Raw genomic sequence first — 25933 nt, forward strand, 5'->3', positions numbered from 1 at the left:
TCAGATGTCATGTGTGATCTCATTAATTAAGTCACAGAATCTGTCATGAGTGATATCATATTGAGGTCATAAGCAGTGTATAGCAGGGGCATAAGTGATAGTTTGTGCTGCTAACTATAGCTGTTGAATGTCTGTGTTTTTCTTGTGCAAAAAACATTAATGTTGTCATTAACAAATTAGCTGAACTATAATTGTACCTTAACTTTAGGTTTTTTTCAGTGAATTACTATGTTAAAAAAACTAGATCTTTTCATCACACCTTAATATAAAGTTACTTTACCTTTTGGCTTTTTCAGTGAATTTCTAGTAAATACATCATTATTACTTTTTAATACTTGTTTATTGTTTTATGCATGACAACATATACTTTAACACACTTGTTACACAATCCCTTGAACAACCAGGTCACCGTGAAGCACCCTACAGCGCAAGTCGTGGTCACGACTTGCGTTGTAAAACCTGCGTTGTGATGGTCTGAGGTGTTTTATACCGCGTTGTACCATCACACACCCCTTCCTGCAGCCCCAAATCATATTAAAAAATGCTTGGTGGTGCCTCAGTTACTTCTGGGGATAACACCAAGAACAAAAACTCACAACAAAACTTTCTTGAGGGGTTGCAGAAAGAGCCCCAGTGACCCCCCCCCCCCCGACCCAGCTGGCATCCCTGGCAGGAGCTTGCCCTAAAAACAATTCTGGTGGGTACCTAGTGCCCATCCAGAGCACCCACACTGCTGGTTCTGTTGGGGGGAGACCCAAGGCCCCCAGCCGGTTCCATGAACAGCACCATACTGGGTACTGCAGGGAGCCAGCATGTTTCCTTTGCTCACACACTAGCAGGAACACCATTTGTTACTGTTCCCACTTGGAGGAGGCAAAGTTGAGTTTACTGCCTGGGAGATTGTGTTCAGGGTATCCCTGAACTCTCCTGGACAGGGAACAACAGTCTTCCGAGGGTAGGCTCCTCAGGCACTCGCACAGTACAGACCTAGTGGGATGGGGTCCCCAGGGTGGATATTGGCATGGGAAGGGGCATGCACCCCCATCCCATTTAAAGTAAATTTACCATGAGGGAAGGGGTCCCCCAGGCCTGTAGAGGCCTGTGGAGGGGTCTTCACATCTATGTAATCAAATATGTCATTTCAGATGTCATGAGTGATCTCATTAATTAAGTCACAAAATCTGTCATGAGTGATGTCATATTGAGGTCATAAGCAGTGCATAGCAGGGGCATAAGTGATAGTTTGTGCTGCTAACTATAGCTGTTGAATGTCTGTGTTTTTCTTGTGCAAAAAACATTAATGTTGTCATTAAAAAATTTGCTGAACTATAATTGTACCTTAACTTTAGTTTTTTTCAGTGAATTACTATGTTAAAAAAACAGATCTTTTCATCACAGCTTAATATAAAGTTACTTTACCTTTTTGCTTTTTCAGTGAATTTCTAGTAAATACATCATTATTAATTTTTAATACTTGTTTATTGTTTTATGCATGACAACATATACTTTAACACACTTGTTACACCATCCCTTGAACAACCAAGTCACCGTGAAATCCAGACAAATACCCAGTTGCAGAATCAATGGTCATCTTGGCTTCACTCGCCACTACTGCCTTGCCATTCCTCCTATAGTTCTGAATCCCTTGTGTGGAAAAACATCTTGACCTGCAGGCCTCTACCCTCTCTGTCTGTATCAAAGGCATGCACCTGTCCCTGCCACTCTCTCAAGCAACTCCGCATTCCGAGTAGAACATTGAGTTGCAGATATACTCTGCAACGGAGAAGAGGCGTTTTTTTTTGTTGGTGCACCCAAAATGCATTTTCACGTGCACAGGAGCGACTTACTGAGTGTCCGCTATCGCCAACGAGATTTCCAAGCTGTTCGTGAGCACCACAAGATTTGCTAGGTGGCTGCATGGCCCAGCGGTCGCCAACATGTCATTCGAGCACGCCAGTGGGGTTTTGTGAAGAACGTGATCCCGAATGCGCAGGTTCTACCACAACTGCAATTTGGAGAAGGTTCTCTTCCCGAGCAGCATGCAAACCTTCTCGAAATGATGTTTTCGAGTAAAAAAGCTCCTCAAATTAACATTTGGCTATACCTTTTTGTGTAAGGAGTCTTTTTATACTTTTATTTTGAAGAGGAAGGAAGTGCCCCAGCGTCTCCAACTTCCTGTTCCTGTCAAGCAGGCTCCTCTCAGTGCTTTGTACATCTCCTAGTCACTCTTCATTTGGATTTAGAGCTGAAAGGATCACTCTTTGTGTCTGCTGCATAATATATCATTGGATTTGAGGACTTTGAATTTGAAATTTCACAAGTAAGTTGGAAAACTGCTGTTGTTTGTTTGATTAGGCCATGCACCTACATTTATTTGTACTTGTCATTGATTTTTTAAAATATAATGTGGTGGGTGGCCTGTAGTTTCAGTGGGGGCCTAGTTGTTTCGTTATAAGTAATTTGTGTTCTTTTATAAACAATTTATTAAATTTTCTCCAACTTTTGAAATCAATTTGCAATTTTTATTTAATTCACTATGCAGCTCAGTAGTATGCCAGTAGGCCTTTCGGCCAGTAGGCCCAGAGGTACTCATGGGTGCATGAAACAACCGTGTCTATGGTGTCTGTTGAAGTTAAACATCATTTAAGGCATGGATGGCATTGGATTGAAATACAAAACGTGTTTTTATGTGGTATTTCCCTTTTTTACGAGTTCATGCCTTTGTTGGATGTGTGTGGTTGTAACTTGCAAACCTTTTTAGCCCTGTGGATTATCGTTTTTTGGCATTGTTGCCTAAAAGATGTGTTGTTTAGCATGCTTCCTTTGCCTGGCCAGTGTGTGAGTGTGTTTGCATTGCAATAGGAGGCAATTCATTTGCCATGGTTCCTGATGTGGTGGGGGCCATTTTGTAAAGTCTGTGTCCTTAGACCTGCTTGTGTTCATTGTTTTCCAGTCCTCCTGCTTGTTGTTGTTGATGTGACCATGAGGCTAGCTGCCATTTTGTGAAGCCAGTCAGTGTGCTTTTGCCGTAGGTTGGCATGTCTTCCCTCTGTTCCCCTTGGCTTAGTGCTTCTTTTTGTGGCCTGGGCATTTTGTGAAGACAGCCAGTGTGCTTTTGACATAGGCCTGCAAGTCTTTTCTTTGTTTACAAATGCCTTTTTCTTGTTTTTGTTAATGATGCACATGTGGCACTGGCTGGCAGCCATTTTATGCGTTGAGCCATTGTGCCCCTTTGCTATATGCTGGCATGGATGGTTGATCAATGAGATAATAGCATATTAATAAATTAATAATTTGACACTTGAGGATAATTTTTATTTTTTACTTATTAACAAAAATTCAGTTATTTAACATTTCTGTATTTTTGTTTATTTAAATTTCTATTTATTTTAATTTTTCCAATTTGTTTAATGGTTTCTTTTATATATTTTTAATTTTGCAAATACTTTTTACATTTGGAAAAGTAAAAAAAAATGCATTTTGTTTTTCAGTTTCAAAAGTAACATGGTTTGGCATCAATGAACCATTAACCCCATGTCTACTATATGACGTGAGCAACAGTATTCATCGTCTAGGGATTGTTCCATCGTCATTTGTCAGCTGCAGCTCTCAATGCCACACAGTTACATTTGTAATTTTGGTTTTCTTTTTCTTGTTTCCTGTCTTTCCTGAGTGTACTGTACAGTACAGTACACCATGAAAGCCCTTGTTGTTGTCAAAGTCTCACAAATTGTTACACTGTATTGTTAATTTTTTAATACCTGAGGTAACACTAACAATTGTGACTACAGACTAAATTATATTATATTTGTTTGTACTAGTAATTGAACTACAACAATGCCACGTTTCACTGATGTTCTTCTTGCTTTTTTGCTTTTAGGTGCACAAGAGAAGGAGACATCATCACCCATTATACTGCCAGACAGAAGGCCTGCGACCTGCACATGACGTCACGTGACATGTGACAACAGACATCTCTTCAACTTGCGAATCTAAGACAAGTACCTCTGCGTGCTAACTGACAGCCTCAAGATGGCCCACAGAAAGGTACCAGTACCAGTTGCCAGTGAGAAGACGAAGGCACACTTACCACCACTGGTATGTCCCCCAAGACCTTTTTTGGAAAACTAAAAATTGCACCTGCAGCAGCGATGTTGAGGGAGAAAGCTGAGAGCAGCTCCCCTGCATCAGCGGACCCACCCCACCAAGTTAGGCCCAAGCCCATGTCTGTCTCAGAGGCAGCTAGTCTAATTACGCCAACAACGGCGAGCTGTGACGTTGAAATGGATTTATCGTTATCACAAAGTAGTACCCAATCAATGGAAACTCAGATAAGTGGGAAACAACAGCCGCAATCACCACCAATAGTAGTAGATCCTCCTGAAGTAGGGTCAGTTCCGGAGATAGAGCTTCCTGCTGAGGAAGAAGAGCAAGCTGCTCTTTCGAAAGATCCAAGGATTTTCAGATCCCCAGCAAGGAAAAGGAGGCTAGTCCATCCACTTCTTCTCCAAGCCCCCCTTTTGCTGATCTAGACATCACTTGGATCCTGCCTCAGTCTGAGAGTGAGACACGCCGCACCCACAAGACAAGGCTAGGGAACAGGAAGGTTTCAGAAAGCTCTAGAGTTATTGAGGTAGATGTAGAAGAGGAGGATCATTATTAGCCAGTCATCATAGATGTTAGGCCCGCCCCAGTAGAGACCAACACTACCCCATCCCAAATTGCTGTGAGGGATGCGGCACAGATACCACCAACACAGATACCACCAACACCACCACCAGCTGCCATATTTACAAAGTCCTGGCAACTACCTACATCCAACACAACCACTTCAGTAGAAGTAGGTAATGCAGAGAGTCAAACATCATGCCCACCCACCAATTGATCCGGCATTGCAAGTGGCACCAGCAGCATCAGAAAGTTGACCTCCCTAGTTTGGGACTTTTCGGTTAGCAGGAAGGAGCTGAACATTGCTATATGCTCCATTTGCGGAGCAAGGGTTAGTCTGGATTAGCTTGGTACAAACTATGGTACCGGAGGTCAAACAATCCATCTGAGAAAACACCACTTAATCAAGTGGGAGATGCACCGTAGCAGCCAAAAAACTGCCAGTGTTGTTTGTGGAGGGGTAAAGATCCAATCACGGTGGGAGGTGAAGAAGAGGGACACATTTTCTCTGGTACATTAAGCAGCCCTGTCCCCAGCAGCGCATAGGTATCACCCACATCTTCATCAGTAACATCGCAATGGCACAAGGGTCATGTCGAGACACCAAGAGGTCCAAGGCAAGAGAGTACAGTGACTGCCGCAACGAAAAAATGCGCATTGATTCTAACAATATCTGGTCTCATGAAGTCACCTACACTAATGGCACCATAAAAGACTACCATTCTCGGCAAGTTTAGGCCGGAGGGGCAGTAGGAATGCAACCACCCAATGGCACATTTGCACAACGAGAAGCAGGCTAAAATATTAGCACTGTATCTCTTCCCTTGTTCCTTTCTGTAAGGGGTGGGTTTTCTTGAATTTGTGGCAGCCATCTGTTTGAAATGGAAGGTTGCCAGCCGGTCCTATTTCGCCAGAGTTGTTGTTTTTGCACTACACACAATGTGCTGGAATTGCTTAAACAAGCTTTTGACATTTTTAATAGCAGGCAAACCACCAACAACAGTAAGAACAACATCAACAAGAACAGGAGCAGGAGCATCAGCCCCACAATCTGCAAAGGAATGGTTTCTACTGGCAGGGCTTAAGTCCAATATTGAGGCAAAGGCAAAAGAGGATGAGCAAAGCGGAGCACCCATGACTATTAAGCGGATGGTCCAGGCCTATCTGGATGACGCAACAGAGGTCTACTTTGATCAAAACGCATTGCTGTATTGGTATGGGAAAAGGCACCAATGGCCAGTGCTCAGCAGGCTGTCGATAAACTATCTGGCTTTCCCATTAGCAAATTTCTCTGCTGAGCGTGTTTTCAGTGCTGCTGTTGCCATTCTGACAGTGAGAAGGACCAGCCTCTCGCCCCAAAATGTGGAGTGGTTAAATGAATCAGCACTTTATGCCACCGGATTACACCATACATGAAGTACCACAGTGGGAAAATGATGACAGCAACTCAGATCATGGACATAGTGTGTTAGATGACCTATTCCTGGGCGAACCACCAGAATTTTAGGACGAGCTCTACGTCCTTGACAACTAGGCTTTCTATTTACTTTCCTTCTTTGATGTTTAAAAACAAAAAGGTATAGCTAAGGAACATTATTTACTTTATTATTTGTGTGTGTCTGGTTTACCAATCCATCCTCACCGTCTTACTCTTAGACAAATTTTATTGCCAGTTTTGAGTTGCAACTATTTGCAGGGAAGAAGTCCTGACTTGCCCTAAAGCCATTTCCCTCAAGCCATACATTGGATGGAGAATGCAAACAAATGTGTGCCTGCCTCTGCCTCCAACCCTGGGCACTAACTATCTATCTATCATTTCCTCCTAGCCTAGAGGGACTGTCCTACCTAGGACATTATCAATAATTAGATTTACAGCGAAGAAATGGATGATCTGCATTCTGCAATGTGCCACCAATAGATCTCGGTGAGTACACCGGAAGTACACAAGTAAATGATGGCATGCATTACATGCTGAGTGATTACTGTTTGCTGTGATGTCATCTTGTGAATGATGATATGTCATCATTATCATGTGTCTGTCAACTTGAGGTCAGACTTGAGAAGAAGAGATGATTCATGTGGTGGCAGCAGGCAGGATGAGACTATGTCATTGTTTTTTACGCATAATGTGTTAGTAATGATGATTGAGATTTACAATGTTGTGGTGGCCTACCGACGGCTGATCAATAATTTTGCCCTGAAGGTTATTTTTTATCCTTCCCCTTTGAAAGATCGGATAGCGAGATTCCTACACTGGGTTCACACTACACTGTCCACACTGCTTTTTTTATGGTTTTATGCTTACTTATACTCCTCTAAGAATCATACCTGACCAGTCACTTAGTTAATGCAAAGCTTGCAAACACAAATCTAGTCTACTCTACACACAAAAAAGTGACTTAGTCAAGTCAATCTTTCCCTTCTTGTTCAATAACAAAATTGTTCTTCTACAGACTGATCCACTGCATTGAGTCAGGATTCACTTGGGACAATGTTGGTACCGAGTTGTACGCCATACTCGGAGTGACTCAGGTTGTGGGCGTGACTGTGACTACTTTGAGAATGCCACCAGAAGAAGATGGAAGTTTTCAAATTCACTGAAACCAACTGTGTATGTTTTTTTATGTTTGTTTACTTGACTCCTACAGATATTTACATTTTATTTGCTATCTTTCAAAGCCCGCTACAAGAACATAATGTAACTTGGGTCTCTCTGGGGGCAGACGGAAAATTTGATTTTTACTTATCATCACGCATGCTTTTCCTTTTCCTCCCACACAGATTTATGATGGTCGGCCCCCAAGATGAATGTGTTGTCCTTGTGTAGTAGTCCTTGTGTAGTAGTGTTTGTCTTTGTGAAACCTATGCCTCAAATTCCCCTTCCCATCCATTCATCGAACCCCAAACCTTTTTTCCCGAACTGTGTGATTTATTGAGATGTGACTTAATTGATAAAACACTTGGTGGGATGGATCTGGTGAAAGCAACACCAACTCAAGGGTAGCTAAGTAAAACTATAGCCCACACTGGCAATATATATATTAGATTTCCCACCCATGCACAGACAGTATGCGATATTCAACTATTTTTCAGATAAACATAATCCATCATAATTCACAGCATCATCATCCTTCCAGAACTAAAGGTTATGCTTGTCCACTCCACTTCATAGCTTGAGTCGACTTCAGTTTGTAACTTGTACTAGCCCACCATTTTTTTCCTTGTTTTTTATTTTACTTTAGTATTGCTTATCATGTTTTCTTGTTTGGTAGTCTTCTTCTTGTGTACTACTAGTTGTACTCTACTCTGTCTAGTCTCCCTCAGGTGACTGTCTCATTTTTGTTGCAAATAAAACAGCATTAACTCAGTTTGTAAATGTAATTAATATTCCTCATCCTACAGTTTGAGTTGGTCTAGGAGGGAGTGGAACCTCGCTGCAGAATCTGGTGCTTGTAGCATTCGACTATTCTGCTAGCATGCTCCTACTGTCTACTACCACCCCCACCATGGCACCGTGGGAAACCATCAGCATGCAGCCATCACTTCCCGGTAAGAGAGAAGAACTATGGGTGATCCATTCAAGATGCAATATTCTAAATACTATGGAAATGAATTCACACACCCACACCCCTTCTGAGTCCATAGGGGTTAAGATTAGTTGCAGACTACATGGACTAGGAGGAGAGACTGACAATAGTAGGAGGACAAGTGAGGGTACCACATCTATCTGTTGATGTGTTACACTAACAGCAGATTTAAAACAATGCCTGCTGCCCTGCAGCAAAGGAAACAGTGCGAAATAAAAGAGTAACCCCCCAATTTTCTTTTATATCAGATGTAAAACTATAAATGTGTTCCCCTAACAAATATATCCTAGAATGAAAAAAACCTACAACACTCGACCCACCCCTCTCCCTAACCCCAACCAATGTCCAGTAAAGCAAGTCCAAAGAATTGTCCATAAAAATCAAATGTCCCAAAAAGAAAAACAGTACACCCAAGTTTTCCCCACCTTCCTCATTCCCACCCTTTCCCGAACAGGTGCCATGCACCAAACAAAAGATTAAAAAAGAGGCAAGAGAGGTATATCTAGTGGCAGGCTAGGACCCGCATATTCCTCTCTAGCTGGTCGAAAAGCTACTCGATCCTGGCTTCCAAGCGCGCCAATCTGAGGAGCATGCAGCGCTGAAAGATTCGACATGAAAAGAGGGGGAGCGGCAGTGGTTTAAGACTTGCGACGGGCGGCTGCCAGACCACGATGACGTACCAGAGGCTGCAGCTGATGCCTTTTCCTTTCCAGGACCATCAACCACCGATATTCTGCTCTGATGGCCTCCAGCTTCCGTTGCCGGGTCTTGCCTGCTAGCTCCTGCCTGGTGGGTTGGGAAGGAGTAGCTATATCAAGAAAGACAATTAAAAATAGACAATTGTAACTAAAAGTCTTAGCAAGACAGTAACATATAAAATTATGCACATAAAATTATAGTGCCACAGTAGCACTAGCAGTACATATTATTTGTGGTATCCTCAATTCCTCTGCCCCTAAGAATGATATTGATGTGATTAAAGTTTCACTTTCTGGCATTAGGTACTATGGTGAAGACAACTATTCTTCTCTCTCTTGTTTAGGAAAATTAACCTTGTAGGCATGCCAGCTCAGCTTGCACTCTAGAGAGATTATCTCTTGTTCTACTATGGCCATAATCAGTTACATCAAAGGAAAATGCTGAATTTCACTTTCACCCTGACTACTACAACAAGGCAGATGATAAGATTACTAATATGAATGATAATATACTGCACAATGTCACATGATGTCAAGTACTATTATTGTTACCATGCAGCTGATAGAGCACCCATGGCTGACACTGTCAAATTACTAACCCTGGGCGAAGCACTACGCTCCGCTTGCGGAGTTTGCGAAGTTTTTGCAACTTCACACTACGAGAGCAGCACGTAGCACAGTGCGAACATGCGTAGTGCAGCGTAGCGTAGTGCAGCGCTCATTTTTTGCTTGTTCGCGGTCCTGAACGTCATGTTCGGGACCGCGAGCAAGCAAAATGATATCCCGGCGAGATTCTCAATGCGAGGAGGTCAGGTTTCTCATTGTGAGTGGTTGTGCATGCTCGCGACCGCTCTCAATGAGAAACTACCTGTTCGCGTTGAGAAAGCTGCCGCTCGAGTAATAATCTCCTCGAGCAGCAGAAAACTACAGCTCACACTATGCAAGATGCCGTTTTCAATGCTTGCACAGTGCCGGATGCTTGTCCGCACTGTGCAATCATTGAAAACGCATCTTGCACAGTGCGAACATGCTACTACGCAGCTCGCGTAGTGCTACGTGAAGTTCGCGTAGTGCGAAGTGCACTTCGCTTAGCTTCGCATAGCGCTACTTTGTGAACTACGCCCACCCTTACAAATTACATGGGTAGGGAGGGAGTGGGCCTCGGAGTCGGAGGGAGGCGATGGATGATGGGTGGGTACATACATATGCATGTTGTGATTGCAAAGTACTGTGAGTCAAGGGAGAAGTCTGAAATACAACCTCAAACCTTTGAATCAAAATCCTTGAAAAAAAACCATTCCTTGTTTATTCTTTTTCCCAAGATTTTTCCATTTATCATTGCATTGTTCTTCTAGCCTTATTTGTATTCTTCACTCTTGGCTTTGTTTCACAGGCACAGTTTAATTTTATTTTACATTTTCTTCATCCAGTCTTTACATATGATTTACTACCATCCAGGTATTCATCCATCCAAACATGGCTATCATTCTCAACAAACCTTTTACCAACAAACATTTGTCATTTACCCACCCAGGTGTCCTTGCTTGCCTTTGAGTTTGACCCATAAAACCCCTGGAGGATTCCTTTCACCCATACAGTTTTATCCAACCAGGCAGGTATCCTTTCTTTCACCTTTCACCCATCCTTCAACCACCCATGTATCCTATCAGCCACCTATATGCATCCCGGGCCCCCTTCACCCATGCTTCCTTTTCTGCCAGTCAAATATTACATGTCACCCGTCCTTGCTCCTTCCATCCTTATTTCCCTTTTCAATCAATCCATCATTGTTTGACCCTTAGTCATCTTCATAAAACTTTCTCTGCTGAGTTGAAGATAGAAGCGGTCATTAGTTAGTCAACTCCTGATAATGCTAATGTTGTCTTCTTCAACTCTTCACAACCTAGTCTCAACAGTACAGTGTACAGTGTACACCCTTGCAGCGAGTGAATAAATGTGATTGTCTATAAGCAAGCAATAAGACTTACCCCCACCTGCCACTGCTGCTTGCTCACCCCCTGCAGCTGCTGCATCGCCTCCCTCCTGGCTGATGTCACCATCCCTGCTGGCCCCGGCACTGGTTGTCGGTACAACTAGAAAAAATATTATACATTTTTTACATGCCATATACGCCCCTCCTTATGTATTTTTTTCATTAGCAAGATTAAAAATACAATACGTACACCACACACATCACTATAATTTGGGGACCCTAGAGTAGACAGTATAGGCAATGAAAAATAATAAAATATCCGGTTGAGCATTTTGTTGGTGTCAATTTTTGAAAAGCCTCTCAAGAAGAGGACAACCCGAAGGCCTAGACTCGGTAGCTAGAGCTATTGGTGAATCTGAGTTTTTGAAAAGAAAAAGAGTGGCCAACTGGTCAGACAATCTGACATAAGGTCAGATTGTCTGCCCAGTTGGCCATAAGGACATGAGGGCTTCTTGGTTAGAAAATGTACTGGTGCTGTCCTCCTCCTTCTCTTACTTCCTTCCGGCTGTGGTGCATGTTAATCAATTCACCATCAACTGCAGCTAATAATAATACTAGGCCTAGACGAGAAGAAGATACAACTTTGGGGTGTCCAACATGACCATCATTTACTGACAGAGCATGAGAAAGTAAAAGAAAGCCTTTTGATCTCAACAAACATGCGTAGAATACCTTACTTGAGCATGCAATCCACTCCGGTTCAAGCTCCTCTAGCAGGGTTCGCAGAGCTTTGCGCTGGCAGCGCACCTCAGGTACTCTTTCTCCTCTTTGCCTACTTTTTTTCCGTTCCATTTAAACCCCCTCACTCACTTCTTTTATTGGCCTGTGTGTAATTTGCTGTATTTAAATTATTTACTGTTGTTTTCACTTGGTTTGTGCAATCTTCCTGCCGCTAGCCCCCTGCGGCCCCACCCCCCCGGCACAGCCCCGCTCCCGCCACTCTACCTCGGGGCCCACCCCCCTACTTAATGCCGACCGATGTGCGGTCACGCAGCTGGCACGCCAAAGGCGCGCCAAAGGCAAGCCCTTCTGTGCCCATCTGACACCCTACCGTGACCAGCACCAGGGCCCCTGGTTCTCCGAGAACTGTCTGCTGCTACGACTCAACCAACCTCCACGCACTCAACCCCAGAAGACACACCGACTACACAAGATCCTCGCTGAACATCACCCATGGGCATTTTTCATGCAGACCCTGCCGTAAATCCTTCACCATCGACAGAGCCCCCGCGACCTCTGAAGAAACACCCAATACACACACTACCGAAACCCTGACTTGCATCCTGCTCAACGTACGCTCCCTGCACTGACACGCCGTTGAGATCTGGGACCTGCTCGACACCCTCTCTCCCGACATCGCCTTCTTCACGGAAACCTGGACCAACACCACCTCCGGTCCTGACCTCGCCACAGCTGTCCCTGACGGCTACAAGATCCAGAAAAGAGCCACCCGCTCCACCCGGAGGAGGACTCACCATCGCAGACAAGACCCACCTCCAATTCTCCACATCCAGCATGAGTGACCCCCAATCCAGCCATGAACACCTCCACTTCCAGAGCCACACAAGCCCCAGCATCACTCTATGTGGCACCCTCATCTACAGACCGCCAGTACCTTGCACCCACTACGTAACCACCATCACAGAGCTCACCGCATCACACGCCATCACCTCCACGGACTACATTTTACTCAGGGACCTGAACTTCCACCTCGACAACGACTCCAACTCCACTACTCTCCTTGACAACCTCGCCAACCTAGGGTTGAAGCAGCTCATCAACACACCCATCCACAGAGCGGATCACACCCTTGACCCATCTTTGTTGAAGGAACAAACATCCGCTTCTGCCACACCACCCAACCCCTCTGGACTGACCACCACTGTATCCATTTACTTTCAATACCACCACTGCACCCCAATCCGCACCACGTTCACCACAATGGAACTGGAGCAAGGTCACTGAGGAGCACCTCATTACCACCCTCCGTCAATTTCCCCCATAGCTGCAACCGACATCAACTCAGCAGCCAGGGAATTTCACCGCTGGATCTCCTGCTGTGCCGACAAGCTTGCACCCCTCCTCCCCGCCAAACAACGTCTGCTGAAAGCTGCATGGTTCACCACAGAACTTCAAGAAGCCAGACGCACCGGCAGATATCTAAAGACATCTAAAGAAAACGTGGAGGAACCTGAAAACCACAAAAGGAATACCACCAGCGCATTAGAGACACCAAACGAACCTTCATAAGAGACAAAGTCCAGACCAACACCAAGGAACTGTTCAGCATCATACATCAGTACGTAAAACCCACCTGCGAAGCCACTGACGTCACACCCTCCCAGGAACTCTGCAACAAACTCATCTCCTACTTCCATCCTAGAATCAAGGCCCTCTAAGACAATTTCAGCGAACCAATGACAAGCACCACCCCCAACCCACCGCCACCAGTAAGCCGACCATTACGTCCTGGGATCCTGCTACTGTCGAACTCATCACAGCGACCATGAAGAAAATCCACTCAGGAGCCGCAACAGACCCTTGCCCACCGCACATCTTCCACAGATAACCACCATCATCGCACCCAAACTAAGACGCACAATCAACGCCTCCCTCAGATCAGGCATCTGCCCAGATGACTGGCAACATGTAGAGGTAAAACCCCTCCTCAAAAAACCTTCAGCTGACCCAACGGACCTGAGAAACTACCCTCCCATCTCTCTCCTCCCCTTTGTGGCCAAAGTCACTGAGAGACTTGTGAATGCCCAGCTGACCGCCTTCATAGAAGAAAACTCCATTCTGGACACCTCCCAGTTTGGATTCTGCAGCAGCCACAGCACCAAGACCGCTCTCCTCGCTGCCACTGATGACATCCGCGTGCTACTTGACCAGGGTACACCGCAGACCTCATCCTTCTGGACCTCTCCGCAGCCTTTGACACCATCTCACATCGCACTCTTGCAGCCAGACTACACTACACAGGAATACAAGGAGCCACCCTCGACTGGATCCAATCCTTCCTCTCCGGCTGAACCCAGAGGATCTGACTCCCTCCCTTCCTCTTCAAATCCATGGAAATCAACTGCGGAGTACCCCAGGGATCATCACTCAGCCCCAAGCTTTTCAACATCTACATGGCCCTTCTCGCAGCCATCGTCAGACATCATGGGCTCAGCATCGTATCCTAAGCCGACAGCACCCAGCTCATCCTCTCTCTCACCAAGAACCCTGTAGACACCAGACTCCGTTTCCAGGAAGGTATGAAGAAAGTGGCAGCCTGCTTGAAGCTAAACTCAGGGAAGACTGAGGTCCTCATCCTCGGACCCTGCCACTCCGCCTGGGACAACACCTGGTGGCCCTCCACCCTAGGGAGCCCACCCACCCCTACAGACCACGCTCAGAACCTCAGCATCATCCTCGACTCCTTCCTCTCCATGAACCGCCAGATTAACACTGTTGCCTTCCATAGTTTCAATTGCCTCTGCATCCTCCGTAAGACCTTCAAGTGGATCCCCTCAGACTGCAGAAGGACTGTGACCCACACACTCATCACTAGCCGACTGGACTATGGCAACACGCTCTACATTGAATCAACAAGTCTCTCCTGCACAGGCTCCAGACCCTCCAAAACGCCGCAGCCAGACTCATCCTCAGGACATTGTACCATGAGCACATGACCCAACACCTACGAGGCCTCCACTGGCTTCACATCGAGAACAGAGTCAATCTCCTCACCCACACCTACAAATCCCTGCACAACATCAGACCTAAATACCTCAACGAGAGAGTATCCTTCCACATACCCAAGAGGAACCTCCGCTCCGCCGACCTTGCCCTGGCTGAGTTCACCCATATCTGCAGAAACAGAACCGGCAGGAGAGCTTTTTCCTAAATCGCGGCCAGAACCTGGAACAAGCTCCCTGTGAACATCAGACGCTCCCCGAACCTGCACAGGTTCAGGAAGGTTCTCAAGACCTGGCTTTTTGACTGATCTGGAGCCGCCCACCCCACCATTAGCTTGAGACCCTCACGGGTGAGTAGTGCACTTTACAAACCCCTGATTGATTGATTGATTGAATCTGCACTGCTGAGTAGTATTACTATTACTAGTAGCAGTAAGGACCAATGGGTTCTCTGAGTCTTACAGTACCACCACTAGGCAGTCCACAAAATATATAGGGGAGAGGGAAAGCTGACTGAAAAACCAGAAGAAAGCAAGCCACAGACAGACTAATACAGGGACAGAGGCAGTTTGAGGTAAAAAAACAGACACTAGAAATATAAAAAACTAAGTCAAAAATAGGGAAATGCTGGGATAAGAATTTAGAAACAGATAGATCGAAGAGGATTTGGGAAGCAAAAAAATTAGGAAATGGTATTAATAGTTCAAAATAAGGAGCAGTAAAATTTAGGGAAATATATTCATATTAACAAATTACTGAGGGCCAGTTGGGTCATCTGATGAGGAACATTCCTGGTAGGCACCTCCAACTCCCGCACCCGCCTCAGACGACCTTGTCTTTTTGCCCCTGGATGCTGATGATCATATTAAAATGATTGGTGTTAAATAAATATTAAATAATCGTTTCAAAAAGATTTTTTGACAGGAAACGCCAATTGCAATAACATTGACCTTTCCTAAATCAGATCGACTAGTAGTAGACCAGTATCATGGTTGCAGATCGTCCTATCTCTATTATTCCACAGTTCCATTCCGATTCCTAAATACTAACCTACCTAGCCCACCTATTCGAAAGACTTTGGAATGAATTGCAAAAAAATTATATTTGCTTCTAAGTTCCAATCTCTTTCGCAATCATCTCAACCCCCTTTGACGGACCGATTCACTATGTCTGCATTTAGTCTTAAGTGCACAGATGGATGTATGCATATTGCATACAGAAAATTAGTTGGTTGCTATTCACTCACTTTACAAACTACTAAAAACGTTCTACTAACGAGTCAAGGAATGAAGTGAGTGGCCGCAGGCCGCTAAATTACTAACTAATACTAAGTAACTAACTATCACTATCTTAGTGACAGGACAAAGTAAATGAATTTCTCTAGTCTGCATTACTTAATTTAAGTTCTCTTACATAATCAGCCCAAGCGAGCACAATGTTACTAACAAGTAGGATTAGGTAGCTCCGAGTACCTGTCTAGAATAACAATCACATAATATAAGATTTTTAAACGGAACTTATCTGCATGTGAGCAGCAGCATGCTTGCTATTTGGCAAAAAAATAACATTAGCAATAACATAGAGCACACAATAAAAATTATAACCAGCTTTTTACCAAGCCCCATGACCTCAACCCCTAGCAGGTACAGCAGGTCCTGCTGCCACTTCCTGATCCTTTACCTGGAGCCAGGCCTGCCGCCTGCTGCCAAGGTGGAAGGGAGGTGGCGCTGTACAAAAAAAACAAGCGCTGCCATCTCCACCTTAGAAAACAAGGCCCGGGGCTGCAACCCTTCAGGGTGCCGCCTTCCATAAGGAAGGCGACTCCTCTTTGCCCAGGTCACACTCTCTGCCATGATGCTGGAGGGGCCGGGGAAAAGAAAATTAAGCAAGAAAAAAAGGAAGTAAAAAGAAATTTGAAAGCATGTAATATAGAGAAACAGTACATAATGCACTGCAAAACACACAAAAATAGAAAACAGTATAAAATATACACTTAAGATTACACAGGGAAAGATATTAAATAAAAAGATCAGGAAACATTTGATGAGAAAGAAGGTCTGAAAAGATTAAGGTAGGATAGAAATGTAGTCCCCAGCACCATAACAGTGAGAAGAAAACAAGATGGCTGCACCCATGCATGACCACATGTTGCAGTTCACATTATATTTCTCTCCCTCTCTGTGTTTATTAACTCTGAACTACTGGAACTTTTTTGATTTACCTTTAGCAACCAAGCTAGGAGTTCCATGGGTGGCTAAGGCAGAACCAGAGCCAGCCTTTGCCGTTGATGGCTTAGTATTATCTTCTGGGCTAATTCGATTGCATACTACACCTCTGATCACAGGTTGTGACAATAGAATCACCGAACAGGTAGCCCTTGATCTGATCGATACACCCACCTTTAGTGTTATCCTCAGCATTCCATGGCTGAAATACCACAATCCCAAAATCGCTTGAAACTTACAGACCATAAACCTGGACTCCGCAGTTTGTATGACCATTTGCTATCAGGAGGCTCCATACCCAGTTATGCCAATACATTTTGCAGACGCTCACCACTCCCGCTCCCACCCTGATATTTTGCCTGAGGCATACCATGACTTCCAAGATGTTTTTGACCCAGTAAAAGCAACTCAGCTACCCCCCACACAGAGTTTATGATTGCTGTATTTATCTAATTCCTGTGGTGGTTCTTTACTACATTAGAGTATATGTTCTCACCGAACCGGGAACACAGTAAATATGCAAAACCTTGATGAGCTCTAAGACATAAGGCTTCATAAGACACCTGTTTCCTCACCCCTCTTCTTTGCCCAAAAGGAGATTGGGGAATTACAGGCCTGCACTGATTATAGATCGATCAACAAGACTATAATAAAACATCCTTTACCATTACCCTTGATTAGTCCAGGTTGAAGGTTCCACAATTTACACCAAGCTGGACGTACACAATACCTATTACCTTACACATGTAAAAGAAGGGCATGAATGGAGAACGGCCTTCAAAATGGAATGTGGGCTCTTTGAATAGACCATGATGGCCTTTGGTCTTTGTAAGACCCCAGCAGCCTTTCAATATCTTTGCCATTGTTTATACTGAATGATATTCTGATCCATTAAAAAACAGAGTGAGAACATGTTCAGCATGTGCAGGCTGTTTTGCAGCATTTACAGGAACATGCCCTATTTGCCAAACTGGAGAAATGCTTATTTTATATAGTATCTGTGGAGTTCCTTTGCTTCCATTTAGCTCTAGAAGCAATAACCATGGAACCTAAAAAGGTGCCAGCCCCTATGACAGTTAAAGTGGTCCGAGACTCCTTGGCTTCACCAATTTGTAAAGGTGATTTATTCAACAGCTTTCGAAAATAATGGTGCCCATCATCCATTTACTCAACACAATTGTAATTCGACATTCTATCTAAGCAGGGTTATTCAGGGATTAGTGAGAACACCACTCCTCCACCCAGATTTTTCCATCTATTAAAATTGTGGCTGTCATTGAAGCAGGGACATTCCTGCGTATTGTGAAAGAAGCACGTAAAACATTCAAATACCAGGACTTGGAACTATGATTCTGTATTAGCAGGAGGTAACCTTGGAGACCAGAAAATCATTAACAAGAGCATAAAATACTTTGTTGGGACTCAGTGCGCTATTATGTACTGAGCTATGTTAATACCTGCCCTTTTGCACCCGCAATAAAACACATAGCGCCTCCATGTCTCAAACCATTACCAATACCTTGTACGCCTTGGCACACAATTAGCCTGGACTTTATCACAGACTCGCCAGAATCCAATAAACACACCACAGTTTTAGTGGTAGTAGATTCATTTTCCAAGATGGCACATTTCATAGCCTTAAAGAAGATTCCAACAGTTGCAGAGTTCAGTAATTTTTTTCTAAATCATGTAGTAAAATTGCATGGCCTACCAACAAAGATAATCTCAGATCACTAACCACAGTTCACCTCAAACTTTTAGAAGGTCTTGCGTACAACATTATGACTGTAGGTAGTCAACTCATCTGCATACCACCCCAAAAAACAGATGGACAGACAGAAGAGAATAACCAGACCCTTGAACAGATCCTTAGATGTCTCATGACCACTCTGATTAGTCAGTGTGATCAGGCCCTCCCATTGGCAGAATTCACATATCATAACAGGACACATGCCTCCCTATGATATTCTCTTTTTTTCTACCCCTCTGGATTCCACCACAGGCACTTCCAAACACCCTAATCCCATCTTTATCGGACAGGTCCTACAAGATATACAAGAACACGCCAAGACGTGTTTTGTCAAAAACAAAGGTCTAATGAAGATAGAAGCTGACAGGCATCCAATCCCTGAACTTCTGTTTAAGATGGGGGTTCTTATCTGGCTTTCCACATGACACATTAAATTAGAAGGCCCATGAAAATTACAACTATGCTTCATTGTTCTCTTCTCCAAAGAAAACTGTCTGACTTATGTCACTGTCCGGTTGCACTTACCCCCAGAATACACTAGACACCAAGTGTTTCATGTCTCTCTGTTAAAACCATAACATACCAACACCCGCAGGTATTCCCTAACTCCCCCAATCCTAGTGGGGGATAATCAAGAGTATGATGTGCAATGTATTCTGGATGCAACTCAAGTCCATGGTAAACTGCACTGTCTTATTGATTGGAAGGGTTACAATCCCTCTGAGCATTCTTCGGAACATGCGTTCTTTGTCCATGCCCCTCACCTGATTCATTAATCTTATTCCCATCATCCTACCAAACCCGGCCTGTAGGGTGGTGTTTGACAGGGGGTGACATTCATGAATCTTGTCACCCACAAAGATGTTTGCACAACTGCGTGGTCCTGGTAACACTGATAGGCATGATTCACACAGTAAATGGCCCTCCTCCCCTTGGTATGGATGTTGAGTGCTTTCTTGATCTCTCATGTGCCTGGTGGCAGTGGTAGCAATTCTATTACTAAATTATAACTTAAACATAAAAGAGCAATGCATGTATATTATATTACTGATGGCAGTGGAGGAACATGTGCTAGTGAGTTTATTAACTTAGCTTTTGTACTAACCAAAATGATACAGCATAAACAAACCTGTGTTTTCAAACACATGCATTGGCAGTTTCAGACAGCTCTCCACCCTGTGCACATGACACGTGCAAACTGCCACTTTTCTGATCGTCTCTTTGCTTCCACTGCACATCATTTGAAGTCCACAGCACCGTAGTTCCTGTAAATAAAGCACACAAGAAAGATTGTTAAAGACTTTAAATAGGTAATTCTGGCACTGCACTCTTGTGGTTGCTCGGCTGCATCTCAACAACAACAGATTAGGTAAAACACTTTCATTTGACATTCTAAAAACACAAAGACTTTTGTGCTGAAGGTAGTAGGACATATACTACAGGCACTTGATTACGATCGCGTGTAACTCAAAAGGAAAGCCTTATTTCTTGTGACTTTGGAATATGAAACCTGCAGCCTTGTAACTTTATCATATGATACCTGCTGTTCATTTAGAGCAATACGTCTGTATATTACAGGTGTGCATTAAAAAACTGTTTATTGCATCATGAACAAGAACGCTAACGAAAGACTAAGATATATGTGATGTTGTAAAGAACTGCATATCTTCAAAACATATTATTGAAGCTTTGTTTGAACTTCAAAACTATGAGAGAGAGTCTCTTGAACACCATTTTGTTGGTATGCTACTTAGAATACTGGTGCAAATGTACATTCATGGATAGTTTTATGTGAAACATTTTGTAAGCAGAGTTATCATGAATAGTTTATGTGAAGCATTATTTAATCAGTGATTATCATTCACAGACAATAGAATCCCTGAGATCCCCTAGTACTTGGGTCCCTTGAGTCTTGAACCTAGTAGACATTATCTTTGTGGAACCCCAAAAACCTGTGATGCTAAGCAGAGCTCACAGAAGACCTGGTATTTTTCTCTCTCTTCATTATCCCAACCACCCCCCTTCCACTTGTGAACTACAAGGGTGGCAATATTATACTTCATTGCTACAGGACTAGTTCTCACAGGGATATGGGGAATATTATTGCCCCATCTGAACCACCTGGAGTTCAGATGAGTGACTCACAAACGGTGTGTGCATGGACTGGCCTCTCCTTTGAGACCTCTCTCTCAGATGACGGGTGTGCATAGTAAGGTGTATGGGAAGTGACTAGTCTCTTCTTTGAGATTTCCCTCTCAGATGATGTGTGCGTAGCAGGGTGTGTGGAGGGACTGGCCTCTCCTTTCAAACCTCTCTCTCAGATGATTATTGTGCATAGAACAGTGTGTGGAGGGAGTTCCCTCTCTTTTTAGACCTATCTGTCAGATGATGGATGTGCGTAGTAGGGTGTATAAGGAACTGGCCTCTCAGCTGAGACCTCTCTCTGCAGTATTAGGTGTGCGCAATAGGGTGTGGGGAGGGACTGGCCTGTCCTTAAGACCTGTCGCTCAGATGATAGATGTGAATAGTAGAGTGTGTGGAGGGACCAGCGTCTCTGGTGATACCTCTCTCTGTTATGATAGGTGTGCATAGTAAGGTGTGGAGAGGGCCTGAGCTCTCCTTTCCTCTATCTAAGATGATGGGTGTACATGATAGGGTGTTTGGATGAGCCTTAACTATACTCAAACCAATGAGCATGAATAGCAGATCCTGATAAACACCATCACGAGTAAGACTCCTTTATAAAGTAGCAAGTGTGAATAGCAGAGTGTATTCAAACATCACATAAACCTTCCTAGTTGTCGTGATCCCGCAAGAGGCTCGAGCGATCACAAAACATTTTTTCAAAATGATTTAACCTTCTACTCATCACAGTATTATCTCTTACATTCTTCCTCTTGAAAACAAGGACCAAAACATGTATTCCTTCATTGACAGTATTGAGAACTCATCTACTCCTTTTTACTATTCACTATCCCTCAAAAGTTCTGCAAGATTGTGATAATTAATTATTAAAAGCAATATAAATGTAGTATCTTCACTATAGTTATCCATAGACACCTCCTCTCTAAATCTAGGGGGGCAGCATGTTTCTGCCTCCCGGTGTATATCTTTTTGCTTCTTTTCCACAACACCTCCAATTTTTCACAGTAAACAATGACACCAGTCATTTAATGTATCACATTGCAACTGCCAGCCAATCAAAGTGCTCGCTTCTTCGAGAGCATGAAAGCTCACAGGAAAATGTGGTCTCTCGGCCAATCACGGGGCTCTATTTCTAATTTTGTGCTCTTGCTGGCGTCTCACAAGCCCAACTGCCAAAATATATGATCATATTTGAGCCTTAATAACTCAAAACTACTGAGCAGAATTACACCAGATCAGGCACAATCTGTGGACCAAGATTTAGGTTCCGGCTGAATTTGATGCAATTTTCTTCAGCACTTTTTGCTAAAAACTGTTTTAAAGTGGTTTATGGAAAATGCATGAAGATTTTATGCTTTGGGACTTCCCTTTTTCTTGGCCCCCGCTGCACAAATCATTCCTCAACTTTCCAGGAACAGCTGAGGTGGATGATGTTTGTGGAAAGATTTGTCTAACTGAGCCAATGTTATTAGTAAACCAAAAAGCGCTCCCGTCTATGGAAAAGCAGACCTAACTATTACTACCTAGTGGCAACTGCCAGTAGGTCACGCATTTTTATATATATATAGTATAAAGTTTCAGGGACGTTATAGTAAAGAATTAGCATTTTAAAAAACTGAAAAAAGGAAAGGTTATAGAGATGTTATATTTAGTCTCAGGTATCACTTGTACAAAACCAGAGAAATTCAGCCATTATAGTTAGTGAGCTAACTATAACTTGCGGCCCCGCTATGCACTACATATGACCTCACATATTACCTCACTCATGACATGTCAGTGATATCACTGCTGACATCTCAAATGACATCACGGATGTCATCACTGAATTGATATGGTTATTTAACTAGTAGTCGCGTTTGCAGAGTGGTGGAGAAAGGGACCTGGGCCTCCGACCAGCTCTCAGGAATCCCCCTGTTGAGGACTTACAAGAGGTGCCAGGAGGGCTTCGTGGCCCAAAAGGTCCCACAGGAGTAAGGTGGGCTTCATCTCCCAACCAATAGTGCACCACAAGCTGTGTTTGGAGCCAGCTAGCTCTCCTGTTACCTCCAGTAAGTCCCACACAGCAGCTTTGCTGAGACCTGGAAGGGGGTGCATGGCCTCCTTCCAGGTCTAATGCCCCTTTTCTCCACCACTCTGCAAACGCACCTCCTGGCACACTACTAGTGTCCTTGGGCACCAACTAGCCCTCCTGTTGCCGCCAGCAAGTTCCACGCAGTGGGTTTGCTGAGTAGTTTTTGGTGGCCACGCCCCCTTTCTCCACACTATGTAAACGTGTCTCCTGGCACACTACTATTTGAGGGATGAAGCCCCTTTAGCTCTTGAGGGTCCTTGAGGGCCAACTAGCCCTTTTGCTACCTCCAGTAAGCCTACAGAGCGGGATTGCTGACAGGTCATCAGAGGCCATGCCCCCTTTCTCCACCACTCTGCTAAAATGCCTTCTGATGCACTGCTGCTTGGGAAATGAAGTCCCCTTTAGCCCTCAGGAGGCAAGGCGACCTCATCCCCCACCAGCAGTGCACCGAGAGGCGAGTTTGCAGAGTGGTGGAGAATGGGGGCATGGCCTCTGACCACGTCTCAGCAATCCCACCGTGCAGGGCTTACCGGAGGTAACAGGAGGTCTTGTTGGCCCCGAAGGACCCTCAGCCGCCAAGGGGACTTCATCCCCCAACCAGCAGGGTTTTATTTAGCAAAGGGGCCACGTGGAATTTAAAGAAAGGCGTTCACCTCACCTGGCCTGCCTAGGGATGGTGCAGGCTAAGGGGGGACCTCCTCCTCATCTAAATAATGTTCCTGCCTTTCCTCCCACCAAAAGTGGAGCAGGAAAGGGGGCTTGGTACCAAACATCTTAGAAATCAGTGAATCCATCATGGAGCTAGAAAACTTGTGCTGACAAGTATTCAGCCCATGAACTCTTTATGGCTTCCCTGTTCACTTACATAATAACAGAATGGATAGGACATTGTAAGGACATGTTTACTCATGCTGATATGCTCAAATATAGGATATAGTGCACCCTGCCTTAGGGCTAAAGGCCTGCATTAGGAGTGACGTACCTTTATCTTATGCAGTTCAAGGGAGGCATGACGCACAGGATGGTGTGCCGTCGACTCTTAAGATTTCCCTGCACCAAGACAAACAGCCTGCAATGGCAAAGTGCATAGCCTTGCTGAGGGTCCATGTGGTGGCACAACCTGTGCTGCAGCCCTAGAGGACCCTCTTTAGTACCCATGCCCTAGGTACCAAGGGTACCAGTTACTGGGGAATTATAGGGGAGGCTGAAGTTGTGCAATTGTGGTACAGTTTTAGGGAAAGAACACTGGTACTGGGGAACCTGGTTAAAGCAGGGTCCTAGTACACCTCAGTCAAAATTGCATTAAAAGCCAGGCAAAAAGTATACCTAATAGATAATAAGACGAGGGGGATTCAATCTACCTTTAAGTCCCTAGTATAGGGCCTCACAGCGGTAAATTGTGCAGGCAGGGAAACTGCTGTTTCCCAGCATAGGCTCCCCGAGACACAGTCACTGAGTTGGCCCCAGGGAAAGGTGTCCTTGACGGCTTTAATTGCTCAAGGAGGGGGGCTGTGTCCCTTTCCCTCTTAGTTAGAGTAAAAGCCTTGAGGGAGAAGGTGCCCATGATCTTTTTGAAGCTTGTGGAGGGGGACCTCTGAAATTCATCATGTATATTCATTTCAAAGAACTATAACTCGCTTCTCTGACATGCACAGCATTGTCACCAAATGATGTCATTATAGATGTCATATTGATATTATCAATAATGTCATAATCTATGTCATGACTGAAGTAATATATGAGATGATCAATCAATCAATCAATCAGGGGATATCTAAAGCTTGCTACTCACCTGTGAGGATCTCAAGGCACTGTTGGGGGGGTGCAGCTTCGGGTCATCCAAAAAGCCAGGTCTTGAGGCTCTTCCTGAAGGTGTGCAAGGTAGGGGAGCATTTGATTGTGACTGGTAGCTTGTCACAGGCTTTGGCTGTGACGTAGGAGAAGGCTCTTCCTCCAGCTCTGGATCTGTGCATGCGCAGGGTCGCTGCCAGGGCGAGGTCGGCAGAGCGGAGGTTTCTTTGGGTTCCGTTGAGGTTGAGGTTTCGTTGAGGTATTTGGGTCCGATGTTGTGGAGGGATTTGTAGGCATGGGTGAGTAGCTTGAAAGTTACTCTCTCCTCGAAGGGGAGCCAGTGGAGGTCTCGTGTTGGGTCATGTGCTCATGTCGTGGGGTGCCAAGGACTAGTCTGGCTTTGGTGTTCTAGATGGTCTGGAGTTTGTGCAGCAGGGATTTCTTGATGCCTGCGTAGAGGGTGTTTCCATTTTACAGTCTGCTAGTAATGAGTGTGTGGGTGACAGTCTTTCTAGCTTCAGGGGGGATCCACTTGAGGGTCTTGCTGAGGACGCAGAGGTATTTGAAACAGGTGGAGGTGACGGCATTGATCTGGTGAGTTATGGTGAGGGAGGAGTTTAGAATGATGCCGAGGTTCCGGGTGTGGTTCATCAGGGTGGGTGGGTTTCCAAGGTTGGAGGGCCACCAGGAGCTATCCCAAGCAGTAGGGGAGGGTCCAAGGACGAGGACCTCTGTCTTCTCTGGTTCAGTTTTAGGCAGCTGTTGCTCATCCATGCTGGGACCTCTTTCATTCCTTCCTGGAAGCTGAATCTGGTGTCTTCGGGGATGTTCATGAGGGAGAGGATGAGGAGGGTATACTCGGCATAGGATACTATGCTGAGCCCATGCTGTTTGACAATGGCGGCGAGGGGGGCCATGTAGATGTTGAAGAGTGTGGGGCTGAGCAATGATCCTTGGGGTACTCCTCAGTTGATCTCTGTCGGTTAGGGCTCATGAGCAGTACATGATGAGAGCACCAGTTATAGTTACATGAAATAGGAGATGTAACATGATTATGGCCCGATAATGCTAGCATTTTTTAGAGAGGTGAGCCCTCAACTCCTTCTTAAATTGGACCAGTGTTGGGTCAGTCCTGATGGATACCGGTTTATTTTCAGTAAAAGTCTGAACTTTTTTTAATGCAAAGATATTATTACTAGGCTTGAGCAATGAACTCCGCACCGCTAGCGTAGTTTTGTTAACTACGCATTCCAATAAAAACACGGAAATCAGGCAAAAACTCTGTTCCTCCACGTAGCGGTGTTGGCTACTAAATGTACCCA

The 25933-nt window shown here is 44.6% G+C and overlaps 1 protein-coding gene across 1 annotated transcript in view; it reads right to left on the reverse strand.

The window, feature by feature from the left end:
- Positions 1-658: 658 nt before the first annotated feature.
- The window catches only part of LOC144821651 (uncharacterized), a 57651-nt gene continuing 32376 nt past the window's right edge, over positions 659-25933 (reverse strand). Inside the window, exons 2-4 of the mRNA XM_078678885.1 lie at positions 19734-19869; positions 10942-11046; positions 659-9063 (exon numbers count right to left, since the gene is read on the reverse strand). Of these exons, the coding sequence (XP_078535011.1) occupies positions 8894-9063; positions 10942-11046; positions 19734-19869 (411 nt within the window). The 3' untranslated portion in view covers positions 659-8893. The remainder of the gene's footprint in view (positions 9064-10941; positions 11047-19733; positions 19870-25933) is intronic.

Source organism: Lissotriton helveticus, chromosome 1_1 (assembly GCF_964261635.1).
Source record: "Lissotriton helveticus chromosome 1_1, aLisHel1.1, whole genome shotgun sequence".
Classification (NCBI taxonomy): domain Eukaryota; kingdom Metazoa; phylum Chordata; class Amphibia; order Caudata; family Salamandridae; genus Lissotriton; species Lissotriton helveticus.